We start from the raw sequence: 17910 nt of genomic DNA, 5'->3' as shown, positions 1-17910 counted from the left end.
TGATGCAAAAAATCCATTTAGCTTCTCTGCAATGTTACAAATGATACTGGGAAGATATCTATCCCCAGACCTATTCTTTACATGCAACAAAAAGAAGGCACTGTCAGACTCAGATGTCAAAGGAGGAAATGTAAAGAAGCTGATAAATTAAAGAAAAATCAAGTACCAGGATCATCTGGTATTCATCCAAGGATTCTGAAGGAATTTAAGAATGAAGTGTCTGAGTTGCTAACAAACATATGCGATGTTTGATTAAAATCAAACTAATAACTAGACGCATGGAGGATAGAAAATATTGCACCTATCTCTAAGTAAAGTGTGAGGAGATAATTGGTGGATATTACAGCCCTATTTCAGTATTAGGAAGTCTGTTTGAAACCATTATTTAAATAGAGTTATAAAACAACTAGATGAATGAATCTCAATTTTTCCATACCATGCTGTAACTGAAAAGTTTCAGGACCCTTTTCATCCAGCCATAATGGAAGAGAGGGTGGCTGCAACCCCCTCGGAACATAATTTCAGATTCAGAAGCTCTCACCCAGTTTAATATATGATAGGGACACATCAGCATAGTTTATGTGAACAAAAATTGTGCCCCTTTAATCTACTCAACTCTTTATGCAGGTCAACAAGATAGACACAGGAAAACCAACTGATATAATTTATTTGGACCTTTCTTATCATTCTCTTGTGAGGAAGGTTTCAAAACTATGGGCTTGTCTTCACTGACAGTTATCTTGAGTTAGTACACTTGAGCTACTGCATTTGAGCTACCCAAGCTCGAGTGAGAGCAACCAAATGGCAAAACTACACAGATTAGATTAGCAGCATAGAGTGATTGGATTAACAGTGACTGGATTAGTTGCTGATGGATTGCTTATAACAATCTGTTATATCCCCACTGCATTATTAGTTTGAGCACCAGCACCACTGGAGTGTTAATCAACCCTCCTGAAGAACCAGCTGGTTTAAATTTAAAGCACCACCTTAGCTTGAACTAAGTTTTTTTTGCGTATGAAGAGGAGTTGAGTTTGGGTTAGTACTCAAATTTTAACTCAAGCTAACTGTGCTGCGAAGACCCACCTTAAGTAATCAATGGTGAGAGGTGAAGTTCAGAAACTGGCAAAGAGAAAACAAAATCTAAATGTTGAATTTTCAACACAGAAAAAGATTATGGTGGATGCCCCACGTAAGCATACTATGTACAATGTATTTGTTAAGTGATCTGGAAAAGTGAATCGATAAACTGTGAGGTAGCCAAAATGTGCATCTGAAAAAATATTTAGGAAGGTTAGGACCACAGAAGACTGAGGAACTCTAAAGGTACCTAACAGAGGGTTAAATAGAAAGCATGATGGCAGACTAAATTCAATGTTGATAAATGCAAGGTAATGCATAAATAGTTCAAACTGGTCCCTCCAGTGTTGGATTCTGAATTAACTGTAACCACTCAAATAAAAGACATGCTCACTATTATGAATATATCAATGAAAATCTCTAATTAATTTACACTAGTGATTAAATACAAATAGAACATTAGAAAGTATAAGAATGGGATAAAAAATACTGAAAATACGCTATTTTATAAAAAATGGCACATTCTCACCTGGATACTATATTCAACTCTGGTCAGCCCATCTCAAGTGGTCTAAGTTCCTAAAAGATTTATTTTCCTTGGTTTTGGACTCAATCACTTCTTTCTTTTTGCGAATACAGACTAACACGGCTGCTACTCTGAAACCTGTTCTTTTTCACTGATTCACCAGTTTTCCCATCAGTATACTCTGATGCAACCATGAAGCCTGCTTATTAGCCTTCAACCAATATCTTCACAAAATACTTCCCTGGCTACCATGTGGGACATATGCAAAACAATAAGTCTGATACAATGTTGCCACTAAGGAGATCTTATAGAGAATAGATTTTAAATATTTCGTTATTTTTTAGGACATCTTGAAATACAGAATCACTAATAATCACGGTGACTCATGTAAAATAGGTGGAAGCTGTGGATACTTGTGAACATGCCAAAGATGCTTCATAGTTGGGACACAAAGCCAGTTCTACTCAGTCTGCCAGTTCTTTGAGGAGGATTATATCATCTGTACATGCCATTGCTACCTACCTTTTGGAGGATGACACAACGCAGATGGCCTTGGAGCATATACAATTTCTGGGATTGCTTATCTGGTCTTTTGGGTTTACTGAGGCATTCCCATTAATACATCATTACCTTCTACAGAGAGTGGGCTAGTATATATTTTTCTATATAATTTTGCTGCAGTCCACTCTCTTGAAAATATGCCGCCTCAAGTCCTACAGTCTCTCTAGGGTAACATTTTTTAAAAGAATAGTTAAAAGCACCTGGAAGGAAGAGTTCTCCTGGGTTGCCACTTCGGATTTCTCACCTTCAAAGGTAACTCATACTGAACTAAATTGAATACAAAACATTTTATACAAAATAGAAAGTGTTAAAATTGAGGATTCCCTCTCGCAAATTAAACCCCTTTTACCTTTTCATCTCCTTGTTCAGGAACATGCCAAAACCAACATTCCACTCTCTCACAGCCACGCAACGTACTGAAATAAAATCTGCAGTATTTACGGGGCAACTCAATCATCCCAAGGTTCTGCTGGATCAGATGGGAAACCTAAACATCAGATAAATGGAGGGTTACTTGTCTATAACTGGAGGTTCTTAGAGATGTGTGGGGTCCCTGTCTGCATCATGCGCCCGAGTCCAGATATTTTTCGTAAGCACTGTCTGTTGGTCAGCACATTTGCAGTTCTCCTCATGCTCTGATCTGAAGTACTAGGGCAGTGCAGACCAGCACCATTACAGTTCCTTCTCTTTCCACAAATCTAACTATGATCTGCAGCAGAAGGGATGGGTAGTGGAATACCAGAGGATGGGTAGTGGAATACAGATAGGAACCATACATCTTAAAGAGCCACCTGTTACAGATAAGTAACCTCCATTTCTTCTTCAAGTGTTGGTTCCAATCTGTATTCCACATGTGGGAGATTAGCAAGCAGTAGTCAAACAGGAGGTAGGTGCAAGAATGCAGAAGTGATGGCTGTCTAATATTGCTGTCCCTATAGCTGTGTCTGTAGCAGAAGATTGGAACAAAGTGTGATGGTAAGGAGCTCCAGGTAGCTGCCCTACATATTTCTAGTAGAGGTACATCTTGCAGAGATGCAGCAATGGTTGCTTGGACGCTGATGGAATGGACCCTCATCCTCTCCAGCGGAGGGAGGTGAGCCAGTGAGTAACACAGGGTAATGAGATCCATTTAGAAAGTCTCTGTGTAGATACAGCTAGACCTCTTGATCTCTCTGCTATGGTAACAAAAAGTCTAGGTGTCTTTCTAATTGCTTTTGTTGTTTATAGATAAAGGCCAGTGCTCTTGGGATGTCTAGAGAATGATGCTTTCTTTCTGCATCAGAGGCATGCAGTTTCATAAAAAATATCAGTAAGTGGATGGTATGACTCGTGATACTCTTTGTCCCCTGGATTGCCAGGGCTGAGTAAGTCTACTGTGAAAAGTGATATTTGTGTGTTTGCTAATATCACTTTTCACAGCAGACTTAGTAGCTAGCAAGTCTAAAAAAAAAAGCAACCAAAAAAAAAGCTAAAGAAACAGTAAGAAAAAAGGCAAGAACGTGCAGAGCATCTTATTTGTGTTTCTCTTCCGTTTAGATCCAGTAAAGAACAGAGACAACTGTATGTTATTTTTATTATTGAGTATGCTAAAAAAACCCTACATAAATAAATTACAATGATTTGGGACATGCATATATGCATATTTATTTGTTTTTCCTAAAGTTGATTAAGTATTTTAGGAAAAATTGTCTGAGCTGGTGGCGGCACTCTGAGGCCGGCAAAAAATGTTACGAGAACCCCTGTGCCAAATGAACCAAGAGGGAAGTAATTGAGAGAACCAATGTGTTAACAGTAAATAGATAGTCTAAAATAGCAGGGATCCCAGTAGAATCTGGAGATAACTGGTATTGCTGTGCCCAAAAGGAGAAAAGCTTCAATTTTGCTAAATAGAATCTTTCCTACTTCAGTAGAAGATGGATTGAAATGCCCTGGGGCATAAACACTCTACATCTGATGCCCATCCAAATACCAGGCCTTGAATTGCAGTGGTTCTGGGTTGGGGTGCCTGACGGTGCCATTGTGTTGCATTAGCAGGTCTGGAAATGGTTGGATTTTGATGGGCAGACAGACAAAATCTCAGTGGGTCTGTGAACTAGAACAGTCTCAGCCAACTGGGCAAAATAAGGATGACTGGAACCCTTTAATGACAGATTTTTTGCAGGACATGTGGTATTAATGGGATGGGAGGGAAGGTATATTTGAGGTGGTCCTTCCATGGTAGTAGAAGGTTATCTCCCTTTGAGCCCCTACCTAGAGCTGCTCTGGAGCACTACAGAGAAAGGTTTTTTTTGCTGCTTGTGAGGTGAAAAGGTCCCAAGATGGCATTGTCCACTTGGTGAAGATCTTATTCAGGATCGAATCATGAATTTCCCATTCATGGTCTACAGAAAAATATCTGCTGAGACTGTCTGCTGCAGAGTTCTGCAAACCTGACAAATATGCTGTTGAGAGGGTTTTGTGAAGTCTGATACACCAAATCCAGAGAATGACTGTCTCTACACACAGAGGAAGGGATCTTGTTTCCCCTTGTTTGTTTATATAAAAGACAGTCATATTGTCTAAAACTATCCAGATGTGCTGGGACCAGATGAATGGACGAAAGCACTGCACGCTCGATGGACAGCTCTTAGTTTCAGTAAATTGATAGGCATCCTGGACTCCCAAGAGGTATAGATGCCTTGTGCAGTATGATTGTCCATATGAGCTCTCCAACCTAACAGGAAAGCATCAGTAATGATGATAACCTCAGAAGTAAGTGTGAGGAAAGGAGTTCCGACTTGAACTTTCTCTGGCTTTGTCCACCAGATGCGAGAGCCCAGAACCCTAGATGAAATTACTTTGGCATTGATATTGATTTTTTCTGGTGAGTACACAGATTAAAGCCAGGTTTGCAGTCAACAGAGATAGAGCCTGGCAAATGGCATCATGTGTGTGGCATGAGGCAGAGAAGGAAAAGGCAAGTTCTAATTGAAGTCTGAGGGTGACCTGTTTTATAACATTGCCCCTGGCATGGAATCTCTTGATAGGCAGTTGCTGTAGTCGAGTCCAAGGTTGATTCTTGGAAGGTGAAGGACCTCATGGGGGATTCAAAGTGGACTTTTCATGGTTGACACAAAGTCCCGGGGAAGGTAGAAGATGGAGCAGGAGTCAGGTTGCCAACTGGACTTCCTTGTATGATCTGCTGTAAGTAGTCAGTCATCAAGCTATGGGAAGATGATAAAACCCATTTCTTCTCACCCAAGTTGCCACCAATGAAAAGACTTTTATAAAGACCCTGGATGTCATACTTAGCCTGAATGGAAGGACTCAACTGGTACTGGTCGTGACCAAGGAGGAACCCAAGGGACCTTCTGTGTGATGGGTGAATGTTTATGTGAAAGTATGTCTCTTATGTCGAGAACGAACCACCAGCCTTCTCCCAAAGAGGGAATTATTGATGCCATTGTGACCACGTGGAATTTTAATTTTCAGATTAATACATTTAGCCAGCATAGGTCAAGAATCAATCTCCATCTTTCATTTTTTTGGAGGACTAAGAAGTATGGGGAGTAGAATCCTTTCCTTTGATGTTGAGGTGCAACTCTTTCCATGACTCCCTGCTGGAGAAAGGAGTCCACATCTTGACACAGATTTTCCTCGTGAGAGTGGTCCCAAAAAAAGGAACTGGTAAAGAGGCTTATGGGTTTGGGTGGACAGAAACTCAGATAGCTGTAAATGGAATATCATCCATTTTCCATTTGTCTATTGTAAAACCCCTTCAGTTTTAAGCAAATTGGGTACATTGTTCTTTAAAAAACTGAGGGGCAGGATGATGTGGAATTAATAAAGGGTCTGGACAGTCCTAACAAAAAAATTATTTGGATGTGGGTTAGAGTGATGTATGGCAGTGGATGTCGCAGAAGCTGTGTATTTGGGCCTTTGTACCCTCTGTCATTTGTGTGATGGTTCCAGGGGGTGTTGATAGCAAAATAGTTGTCGAGGTGGTCTTGGTCCTGGAGATGTTTCCTCTGAGGGGCAGGGGCATAGATACTCAGAGAACAAAAGCATTGTATTTGAATCCTTGAGAAAGTGTAGAGATTAATCCATCTTTTCATTTAACTAAGTAAACTGCCTCAAAAGACAGATCCTGAATGGTACTTTTCACCTCTCTAGGGAAACCTGAGGATTATAACCGGGAATATCTCCTCATGACAATGGTTGTATCCATCCCTCTGGACACAGTGTCTGCAGCATCTACTTTGGCATGGAGAGAGGTTTTGGCCACTAATTTGCCTTCAATAATTAAGGACTGAAACTGAGCTCTATCTTCCTGAGGAAGCTTGTCCTTTAAATCCCACAACTTTGCATTATTAGTGAAATCATATTTAGCTAGGAGTCGTCTGATAATTAGAAATTCTAAATTGGAGAGAGGCAGAGGAGAAGACCTTTCTCCCTGGGAGTCATTGGGTACCTCCATCCAAGGGTGTAGTTTTGGGTTGATGTAATGTGGATCTTTTAGTAACTGCTTGTACCACGAGACAATTCAGCAGTTGGTGAGAAACTAGAAACTATACCCCCTTACGAGGAAAGTAGCAGCACTTCTCAGCCCTCTTTGGGGGTGGGAGTTCAAGAAGCAGGTGCTTGCCACATTGTTCTAGCTGGATCCACAGTGGCCTCAATCTGGAGGTCTACTCGACTGGGACCCAAAAGTTGCAAGATGTCAATCAATCTATGTTGGGGCTCCTGAACCTCTTCAAGCTGTATCTGAAACTCAGATGCCACCCTTTTCAGGAACACCTGATTGTAGTCATCAGGTGGAGATGGTGAAGATGGGGTATTCTCCTCATCTATGGAAGATGATGAAATTGCTCCCAGAACTGTTGGATCCAGTTCAAATTCATCTTCTGCATATGCCGATGGGGCCAATTGCTGTTAACCAGGAGATGGTAAGTAAGGCAAATGTATTGATCCTAGGTGCCTAGAATAGAGCTCCTAAGGAGCCCAGTAATATCAGTACAAGAAATCAACCAGCTGAGAACTACCATCTGGCACTGGGTACCAAATGTCTCTTGGAAAGTCATATGTGGTCACAGAACAGAACCCAGATACCTTAGGGCTTCTGTCCAGCCTCCTTCTGTATGATCTGCCTTCTTCTGGAATCGCTGACTCATCAGATGAAAAAACTGGATCCCAAACTTCCGCTGGAACCAACGGTACCAACGATTGAGTACTCAGGCTCACGGATGGAAGAGGACAGTGGCTCTGTGTCTCCAGGATAGCTTCTTCCTCCTGCATAACCATCTCTGAATAAAGACGGACCTGAGAGGAGTGGGGAGTGAGAACAGGAGAGAGCAAAAATGTCCTCTGGGGAGATGTAGGTCTCAGAGTGTTCTGGGGCACAGGAGGAGTCAGTTAGTGGAGCCATTGGATCCGGTGCTTCCCTGGTCACAGCAGAAGTCAGATTCCTCCGTGGCTATGATGATATTGGCACAGAAGCTGATCTAGATGTCGAAGGGAGCAGTGGATGTTTGTCTTTCAATCTGCACATTCAAACTGGTATAGAAACCAATGAATCTATGCTCCTTTCCCCACTGAACAGGTTTACCCACGCCTCAGTCTTTAGGACCCATGCACGAGAACTCTCCCGACTTGGAAGGAATCAGGGAGGAATCTCTTTTCTCTGGGGCAGATTTGGAAAAAGGCAGCTTGTCTCTTAATCTCATGAGAAGCCTTCTTCTTAGGCTTGGAAGTTTTAACCTCAGATCCTGAGCTTGTGCTGCCTGTTGATTGAGGTTGATATACGGGGAACAGTGGGGTGTCTCCATCAAAATGCTTTTTTAAATCTTAGTTCTTGACCCTCACAAGTTCTGGGAGGGAAGAAATGGCAAATGTTGCACTTATGTGAGGCTCACATTTCAGCTATGCAGTAAGGGCAACGTTCATCACTCACTGAAAAGGAAACAATTCTTGAACCCTAGTTATAATACTCGCCTCCCAGGAAGAATTTCCCCAGGATGGGGAAAAAACAACTACACTAGTACTTAAGACCAAAGAGTAAATGAACAAAATAAACTATTTACAATACATTTACAGACGGAAGCAGTCAAAGGAAGCTGTGGACAGATGCAGATTCTGACTCAGGCCACGTGGCGGTAAGAAGGAAATGGAGAGATACTGGTCTGCACTGCCTCTTATACTCTCAGTTCAGAGTACAAGGAAAACTGCATGTGTGAACCAATGGGCCCGGCTTACTAAAAATCTTCAGACTCAGGTGCATGGCACGCATGCATACCCATATGTGTAAAACACATAGGGACCATCACTCAAAAGTAGTATAATTTCTCCTTTCCATCCTTTCTCATTTTCCATCTTTCATTAGAAAAGAAGTGTATTTACATTTTAGAAGAAGTTAGACACTAACTATATTTTAAAGTGTAACAGACAAACTGACAAAAACATAAAAAATCCCCTAACTCTGTGTTAGGCACTGTACACATACTCACCGTAAGAGTCTCCACCCCAAAAAGCTTATAATCTAAATAAGTAAAATGGACTACAAGTGGGAGAAGTTATGGGCTCAGAGAGTTGAAATGACTTGTCCGAAGTCACATAGTAGGTTAATGACTCAGCTGTGATGATATCCCAGGTCCCCTTATCCTCAGTCCAATGACCAATCTAACAGACATTGCAGCTTCTGCTAAACCTTAAAAAAATATAAGCTACTATCCCTCCCAATTAGCAAAAAACACTGTTTTTCTAGTTTCAGAGTAGTGGAGCAGAAGCCAACACGGTTGCATTTTGAACATGTTTGTTCATCACTGATTATGCACTTTATTCACTATTTATTCACTAAATTATGCCATTTTTAAGGTGGTTGAAGTTTTGGCTGATATCTAAATATTTTTATGAAGAACTGTTTAAATGTCCATAATGAACAAAATTAACCCAATATTACAAGCGTTCATTAAGTGTTGGCAACTTACCATCACATTTTTGTCCATTTTCCATGGTTCATAACAGTCAGAATTTGGCAACGGCAAAAGAGAGCTTTTTCCTGAGTATCTGAAATCTAAGATTCAGGATAAGAATATTTAATGGACTGTGTAATAATATGGGTCATATACTAGTCATGAATCTTAGTTTTCTTTAAATTAATTAAATCCTGAAAACAGCTCATTATTATTTTCCTTTAATGACATTTCAGGTTATTTCCTACATATGTAAGACAGGTCTACTTTTTGCACTGTAGCAGGAAAACCGATCAGATATACTATAAATATTTTCACCATGAAAACATGAAATTTTAAAATGACTTGAATAAAATCATATTTATCTATACACGTCATGTACACACCACCCACCGTATAAGACACAAGACTTTTTCTTTTGAATAATAGTTAATACAAGTATTGTTTATATATCTGAAAAAAATAAACTAAGATTTTCAAACAGTGAATAGTGTTTTTGCGTGCCTCAACTTTTGGGTGCTCAATTTGACTCCTTGAAAGGACCTGATTTTTAAAGGGCAGGTGCTCAGAACTTTCTGAAAATCAGACCCATTTATGGTGTCTCAAGTTGTGCACCCAAGAACGGAGGCACCCAAAAATCACTAGTCACTTTAAAAAAATATCTTTATACTTCTCATTCCAAATAACTAACTGGGAATATAATGAGTAAAATAATCGTATTGCTCCAGTCACAATTTTTTCCCCCTCCCCAGCCTCTTCCCTGGGGGTTCCTCCAGTTAGTTCAGAAAGTATCATTTAGAGCTTTTTAGATTTACTCTTTATTTTTTCAACTTTAAGTATGGGCAATCATTCAAGAGCAAATGTTTTCTAAGGGGGAGTTCTGGTCACCCACATTAAATCCAACATATTTGATAACTCAAATCAGAAATGACAGCAAATGCATATTAACAGTTTGAAAAACCCGATTCTAAAAAAATAAAAAAAACTGTAGACCACACAATGTGAAAAAATCATGCTAAGATGCTGAAATGGAGCCCCCTAACAAACTCAAAATATGCAGATATTATGGAAGAATTCTCTATAAATGCCAGCTAAAGGGACAATATAATCAAGTTTCTAAAGAAGCATGAGCCCTAACAGCTGAAGTTAAAGTGCTCTAATTAAAATGTAGATTAAATAGAGCATGAAGCTAAAGCACAAACTACTGAATTACAGAATAAAATACCATTGATCCAGGGTTTCAGTACTGTCTCTTCCTGGTAGGCATTAATTTGCAGTGATGGCGGTTGCAATCCTAACTGAAGTTCACTGCTCACAAATTCTATATATTTAGAATCATTGCTAAATAGTAAAAGAAAAACACATGTTTAACAAAATAAGACAAGTGCTTCTCTAACTCATGTCATGTATTAACTATAAAACACTAGATAATTTCTTCAACGATAAAAGCAAAACTTAAATATTCACTGTAAATTTAAGTAGCTGAAGAGCAATCCCCCAATATTGCTTTAGTGAAAGATGATCTTCAAACTTGTCCATAGTTATATTAAAGCAGGAAGAAGGCGATAGCAACTATGTAACCAAGACTTAAAGGCAGTAACTTGGTGGAGGGAGCACCTATGAGCCACTTGTTTAAAAATCTGCCATAAAACTGAAAAGAAAGTTGGGATGACTGAACTGTATGCCTGAGTTAAATCCTTTTCTAAGTACTGCTAAATCTTCCCTGCCAGAGATGAAATCTGTGGGGCTTATAAAGTTGCTTCTGAAGAGCAAATATTATTTTCTAATGGACAAATTACACTAAAAGGAATAATTTTTTAACAATTTCTCAAAGGAAAAATATTCCTGAGCCCCAATTAAGTGTTCTACCTCACAACTGATTTCAAATATATATGCTCAACACTGTTAAACAGTATATTTTTGAGAAGTATGAATATTTTCAGCAAGTGCAGCAAAATATATGTTTGTTGTTTCCTTCCTTGGTTATAGTTAAAGAAATAAGAAAATTTATCCCTACTTACCTGAAAATTTCCTTTCTTTGAGTAATAAGGCACACAGATCCATCACAATGGCATGTCAGCCTATTTGCAGTTTGGGGGCAGAACCAGACCTATCAGTCACTGGCAGTATGGGAATGTCCCATCCCTGCAAAGTTCAATCCAGTGAGATAACTTCTACAGCCAAGGTGATTCAAACAGATTGTGCTTAATATACTTTGAGGAAGAAGCATGGATTTCTCCTACTAAAGAGCATGGCAAATTACACCCAACAATGACAAATCCAAATTCTTGGATGTCAATTCCCAACTCTATTCTGAGGAATCCACTGGTCTCCCATGTGGTCCGCATCTGTGGACCTTATTACTCTAAGAAGGGAAATCTTCAAGTAAGCACAGATAAATTTTCCTCTTCTTCGTGCTAAGGTTCACAGACCCATTACAATAGTATTTTCATAATAGTGTACCTCTAGGGTGGGAAGCAGGATCATCTTTTAAATGCAGCCATCCAAAACAAGGTAGATTATATATAAACTACATCTTCCCTGAGGCACCACAGCATGGAGACTTCTTCAAAAAGAGAGGAAATGGGGCTGGCTAAGATTGGATGACCAATATGAAGAACTTGGTGAACTTATGAATTGATGGCTATGTGGCTGTAACGAGGAGGCATGGCCTCCTTCAGAGGTTGATAGGGAGGGACCAAAACACACCCTCCCCCTCTGGTGGGCAGAACCAGGAAATCTACGCCCACCCCCCCCCAGAAGCTATGAGGTGCGACAGGAAGTGGAAGTACAAAAGGTGGGCCCTGGAGCTCAGGTGGTAGAGCTGCCAAGGGAGACAGACGCATCCAGCCTGCTGCTGGGACCTGTAAGGAGCTCCATCGTGCTGAGGACTGATCAGAGTTCCCCGAGGAGACAGAGGATCCCCACAACAGAGGTACTAAACCCTGGGGATGTAGGAAGTAGCCCAGGGGAACTAAACGATCGTCTGGTTAAGTGCTGGCCTGATCCTATGTCAGCATGTCATCACTCTGCCACTGTAAGGGCCTTGGGCTGGGACGTGGTGGAGTCGGTGGGCCCGTGTCCCCCTACCACCCCATCCCTGGGGTGAAAGCTTCCCCACCTTAGGCCAGGAGGCCTGTGTTGGTCTACCGCCCCTGCCTGATCCCTAGACTGCTTTGGTGCTCGCCTCTGCCTGAGCCCCAGACTGCTTTGGTGCTCGCCTCTGCCTGAGCCCCAGACTGCTTTGGTGCTCGCCTCTGCCTGAGCCCCAGACTGCTTTGGTGCTCGCCCCTCCCCGGCCAGTAGAATAAGTTGCATTTGTTGTCTTTTTTGGGATCCATGAGAGAAATAAGTACTTTATCCAAGTATTCATTTCAAGCCTGTCTAGTCCCAGATGGAAGATTGGTTTTTCAACAACAGACTTCCTCTGCAAAAAAGAGACATCTGAAGATAGAATGCTATCAGGCCACTGAGCCATAGCCCCTACAACAAGAAAGGCATAAAAAGTATATCTTCTTCTATCAAGTTCCTAGATTTTGTACCGTCTTGCGGGGCAGTGGAAAAGCTGGGAAGACAAAGCAGGGTCCTTCCACAGCTTTAAGAGGGAGGTCATTCATCCCCTCACATTCTGGGTCCTGACAGAGGCTCCCAAAAGTACTTTTTCCAAATGCAAAGAGATTGATTACAAGTCCACTATATTGACTTATGATGAGTGAGAATACTTATGGACACCGGTTCCACTCTGCTACTCAGGCTTCTGCCATGTAAGTCTTGGTGTTCCTCTCTCCCTTGGTGAGCAGTGCACATAGGAGATAAAGGAATTTTGTTTCACCCAGAACAGGAGAATTTCTTTCTGGGGTAGGATTGTTTGTGTTGTTCTCAATTATAACAACCCTATCAGACACACTGAGTATCGTGACAAGAATAGGTCTGTTATCCATGAAAGGAACAGTGCTCTGAGATCTCAATGAATCATTACATGCCAAAAAAGAAAAGGAGTACTTGTGGCACCTTAGAGACTAACAAATTTATTTGAGCATAAGCTTTCGTGAGCTACAGCTCACTACATCGGATGCATTCAGTGGAAAATACAGTGGGGAGATTTATATACACACACACACAGAGAACATGAAACAATGGGTTTTATTATACACACTGTAGGAGAGTGATCACTTAAGATGAGCTATTACCAGCAGGAAGGAGGGGGGGAAAAAGGAAGAAAACTTTTTGTGGTGATAATCAAGGTGGACCATTTCCAGCAGTTAACAAGAATATCTGAGGAACAGTAGGAGGGGTGGGGGTGAGGGGAGAAATAACATGAGGAAATAGTTTTATTTTATGTAATGACCCATCCACTCCCAGTCTCTATTCAAGCCTAAGTTAATTGAATCCAGTTTGCAAATTAATTCCAATTCAGCAGTCTCTCGCTGGAGTCTGTTTTTTGAAGTTTTTCTGTTGAAGGATAGCCACTCTCAGGTCTGTAATCGTGTGACCGGAGAGATTGAAGTGTTCTCCAACTGGTTTTTGAATGTTATAATTCTTGATGTCTGATTTGTGTCCATTTATTCTTTTACGTAGAGACTGTCCAGTTTGACCAACGTACATGGCAGAGGGGCATTGCTGGCACATGATGGCATATATTATATTGGTAGATGCGCAGGTGAATGAGCCTCTGATAGTGTGGCTGATGTGATTAGGCCCTATGATGGTGTCCCCTGAATAGGTATGTGGACAGAGTTGGCAACAGGTTTTGTTGCAAGGATAGGTTCCCGGGTTAGTGGTTCTGTTGTGTGGTTGCTGGTGAGTATTTGCTTTAGGTTGGGGGGCTGTCTGTAAGCAAGGACTGGCCTGTCTCCCAAGATCTGTGAGAGTGATGGGTTGTCCTTCAGGATAGATTGTAGATCCTTGATGATGCGTTGGAGAGGTTTTAGTTGGGGGCTGAAGGTGATGGCTAGTGGCTTTCTGTTATTTTCTTTGTTGGGCCTGTCCTGTAGTAGGTGACTTCTGGGTACTCTTCTGGCTCTGTCAATCTGTTTCTTCACTTCAGCAGGTGGGTATTGTAGTTGTAAGAATGCATGATAGAGATCTTGTAGGTGTTTGTCTCTGTCTGAGGGGTTGGAGCAAATGCGGTTATATCGTAGAGCTTGGCTGTACACCATGGATCGCGTGGTGTGATCTGGATGAAAGCTAGAGGCATGTAGGTAGGAATAGTGGTCAGTAGGTTTCCCATATAGGGTGGTGTTTATGTGACCATCGCTTATTAGCACCGTAGTGTCCAAGAAGTGGATCTCTTGTGTGGACTGGTCCAGGCTGAGGTTGATGGTGGGATGGAAATTGTTGAAATCATGGTGGAATTCCTCAAGGGCTTCTTTTCCATGGGTCCAGATGATGAAGATGTCATCAATGTAGCGCAAGTAGAGTAGGGACATTAGGGGACGAGAGCTGAGGAAGCGTTGTTCTAAATCAGCCATAAAAATGTTGGCATACTGTGGGGCCATGCGGGTACCCATCGCAGTGCCGCTGATTTGAAGGTATACATTGTCCCCAAATGTGAAATAGTTATGGGTGAGGACAAAGTCACAAAGTTCAGCCACCAGGTTAGCCGTGACATTATCGGGGATACTGTTCCTGATGGCTTGTAGTCCATCTTTGTGTGGAATGTTGGCGTAGAGGGCTTCTACATCCACAGTGGCTAGGATGGTGTTTTCAGGCAGATCACCGATGGATTGTAGTTTCCTCAGGAAGTCAGTGGTGTCTCAAAGATAGCTGGAAGTGCTGGTAGCGTAGGGCCTGAGGAGGGAGTCTACATAGCCAGACAATCGTGCTGTCAGGGTGCCAGTGCCTGAGATGATGGGGCGTCCAGGATTTCCAGATTTATCGATCTTGGATAGCAGATAGAATACCCCAGGTCGGGGTTCCAGGGGTGTGTCTGTGCAGATTTGTTCTTGTGCTTTTTCAGGGAGTTTCTTGAGCAAATGCTGTAGTTTCTTTAGGTAACCCGCAGTAGGATCAGAAGGTAATGGCTTGTAAAAAGTTGTGTTGGAGAGCTGCCTAGTAGCCTCTTGTTCATATTCCGACCTATTCATGATGACGACAGCACCTCCTTTGTCAGCCTTTTTGATTATGATGTCAGAGTTGTTTCTGAGGCTGTGGATGGCATTGTGTTCTGCATGGCTGGGGTTATGGGGCAAGTGATGCTGCTTTTTCACAATTTCAGCACGTGCACGTCGGCGGAAGCACTCTATGTAGAAGTCCAGTCTGCTGTTTCGACCTTCAGGAGGAGTCCACCCAGAATCCTTCTTTTAGTAGTGTTGGTAGGAAGGTCCCTGTGGGTTAATACGTTGGTTAGAGGAGTGTTGGAAATATTTCTCGAGTCGGAGACGTTGAAAATAGGATTCTAGGTCACCACAGAACTGTATCATGTTCGTGGGGGTGGAGGGGCAAAAGGAGAGGCCCCGAGATAGGACAGATTCTTCTGCTGGGCTAAGAGTATAGTTGGATAGATTAACAATATTGCTGGGTGGGTTAAGGGAACCACTGTTGTGGCCCCTTGTGGCATGTAGTAGTTTAGATAGCTTAGTGTCCTTTTTCTTTTGTAGAGAAGCAAAGTGTGTGTTGTAGATGGCTTGTCTAGTTTTTGTAAAGTCGAGCCACGAGGAAGTTTGTGTGGAAGGTTGGTTCTTTATGAGAGTATCTAGGTTAGAGCGCTCATTCTTATTCTTTCCGTTTGCTGTAGAGGATATTGATCAGGTGGTTCCGCAGTTTCTTTGAGAGTGTGTGGCACAAACTGTCAGCACAGTCTGTGTGGTATGTAGATTGTAATGGATTTTTTACCTTCAGTCCTTTTGGTATGATGTCCATCTGTTTGCATTTGGAGAGGAAGATGATGTCTGTCTGTATCTGTACGAGACTCCAATAGACTCCAACGAGAGACTGCTGAATTGGAATTAATTTGCAAACTGGATACAAACAATTAACTTAGGCTTGAATAGAGACTGGGAGTGGATGGGTCATTACATAAAGTAAAACTATTTCCCCATGTTATTTCTCCCCCCACTCCACCCCCTACTGTTCCTCAGACATTCTTGTTAACTGCTAGAAATGGTCCACCTTGATCACCACCACAAAAGGTTTTCCTCCTTCTTGCTGGTAATAGCTCATCTAAAGTGATCACTCTCCTACAGTGTGTATGATAAAACCCATTGTTTCATGTTCTGTGTGTGTGTGTGTGTGTAAGTGTGTGTGCGTGTGTAAATCTCCCCACTGTATTTTCCACTGAATGCATCCGATGAAGTGAGCTGTAGCTCACGAAAGCTTATGCTCAAATAAATTTGCTAGTCTCTAAGGTGCCACAAGTACTCCTTTTCTTTTTTGCTAATACAGACTAACACGGCTGGTACTCTGAAACCTGTCATTACATGCCAGCTGCTGGATGTGGTGTTCTCTTTCTGGTACCCAATTCCCTGAACTGAACTGGGAAGGTCCCTTAAAAAAAATCTGACTCCCAGTATTCCCCAGTTGGGGGAACAGAAAATATACAATTAGAGCTAGATCTCTGCCAATGGATAAGATAGGTAGATACACAGAGGGATACCTGGAATTAAAGGATAGGTATATGAACTCTCGACCATTGAAGTATACTTGTTTATGAGATCAGCATTCCAATAGGCTCTAATAAGAACTGGAATTGTTTTTGTAGCCCCACTTATTTTCTATTACAGCCATCTTCATCTTCTGAAAGGAGATCATGTACTGGATTGTATTCATCCTCAGCCCAGGCCTATGACTGACTTCCCTGGCACCACATATGAATGTTTGTTCTAAATCCAGGATGCTTCAGAAATTGTATCACTTTGTTCTGTACAGAGAAAGCTGGAGCAAATACACTGATAAAAAAAACTGCCCAGGAAGATGTAACTGAATTTCCTTCTTCCCTAAATCCAGTATTATTGCTACCATGGTCCCAAAGAGAGAACCAGAGAGTGCAGGTAAGATCAAATGGTGAAGCTCAAAACTGGGAAAACAAAAAGGCAATCTATCTGCAAAACATAATTATCTGGGGATGGTAAAATGGGAATACTTTGAAAACAAGCTTCCTTTGGGAACTTATTTGTGTGTCTCAGGCAGAGCCCTGCTCTGCTTGCCGTTCATTCTCTGAGGCTAAAAACAGGAAGAGCAGGTATAATTCTCCAATCTGAAACAGAGGAGAATAATTTCATTCATGTTATCACCTCTCTGTGGATTGCTGAAACAGGGAATGGAACAAAGCTGTTCCTGAAATTCTTGCACAGCTCCAAAAGTTCCATCCTTTTGACAATGCCCAGTGACCTTACTGATCAAAGTTACAGCCAGCCCTTTGTTCCCAACATGAAAGAACCTCACACAAATCGGGAACCTGGTTGGAAGACATGTAGATAGTTCTGAGACAGCTACTGGTGCTGCACTTGTTCTAACTACCATATGCAAAAAGGTATTTTTTCCTGTTGTACTTCCTGGAATGTTTCAACCCACCACATGATCTGTGTCCTCTATGTAGTACCTGGCAGAATTCTAAGTTGACTCTTCTCATGATTCTGAATAACCTCAGCTACCAGTTTCCATTATATCAGTAAGATAGATGGGAACTGATTTGTTTGATCATCTGACCTCAAGGATCAAAGCTCCACAAAACTGCATGAAACAGATGTGAATACCCCTTATCCCCAACCAGCGAGTAGCCAGCATTAGGCCATGCGATTTTATTTTTTACGTTGAGAGGAGCTGTACTTGCAATATTGTCAACCCACGTTAGCATTG

At 41.6% G+C, this 17910-nt stretch overlaps 1 protein-coding gene across 7 annotated transcripts in view; it reads right to left on the bottom strand.

Moving 5' to 3' along the window:
* Window positions 1-17910, bottom strand: part of TOPAZ1 (testis and ovary specific TOPAZ 1) — a 100910-nt gene that overhangs the window by 56171 nt on the left and 26829 nt on the right. For all 7 annotated transcript variants that reach the window (XM_043508976.1, XM_043508979.1, XM_043508980.1 and 4 more), the window contains exons 6-8: window positions 10340-10455; window positions 9130-9215; window positions 2517-2654 (exon numbers count right to left, since the gene is read on the bottom strand). In XM_043508976.1, the coding sequence (XP_043364911.1) occupies window positions 2517-2654; window positions 9130-9215; window positions 10340-10455 (340 nt within the window). The remainder of the gene's footprint in view (window positions 1-2516; window positions 2655-9129; window positions 9216-10339; window positions 10456-17910) is intronic.

This window comes from Dermochelys coriacea, chromosome 2 (assembly GCF_009764565.3).
Source record: "Dermochelys coriacea isolate rDerCor1 chromosome 2, rDerCor1.pri.v4, whole genome shotgun sequence".
NCBI classification, from domain to species: Eukaryota; Metazoa; Chordata; order Testudines; family Dermochelyidae; genus Dermochelys; species Dermochelys coriacea.
This window is presented reverse-complemented; position numbering and strand designations above follow the sequence as displayed.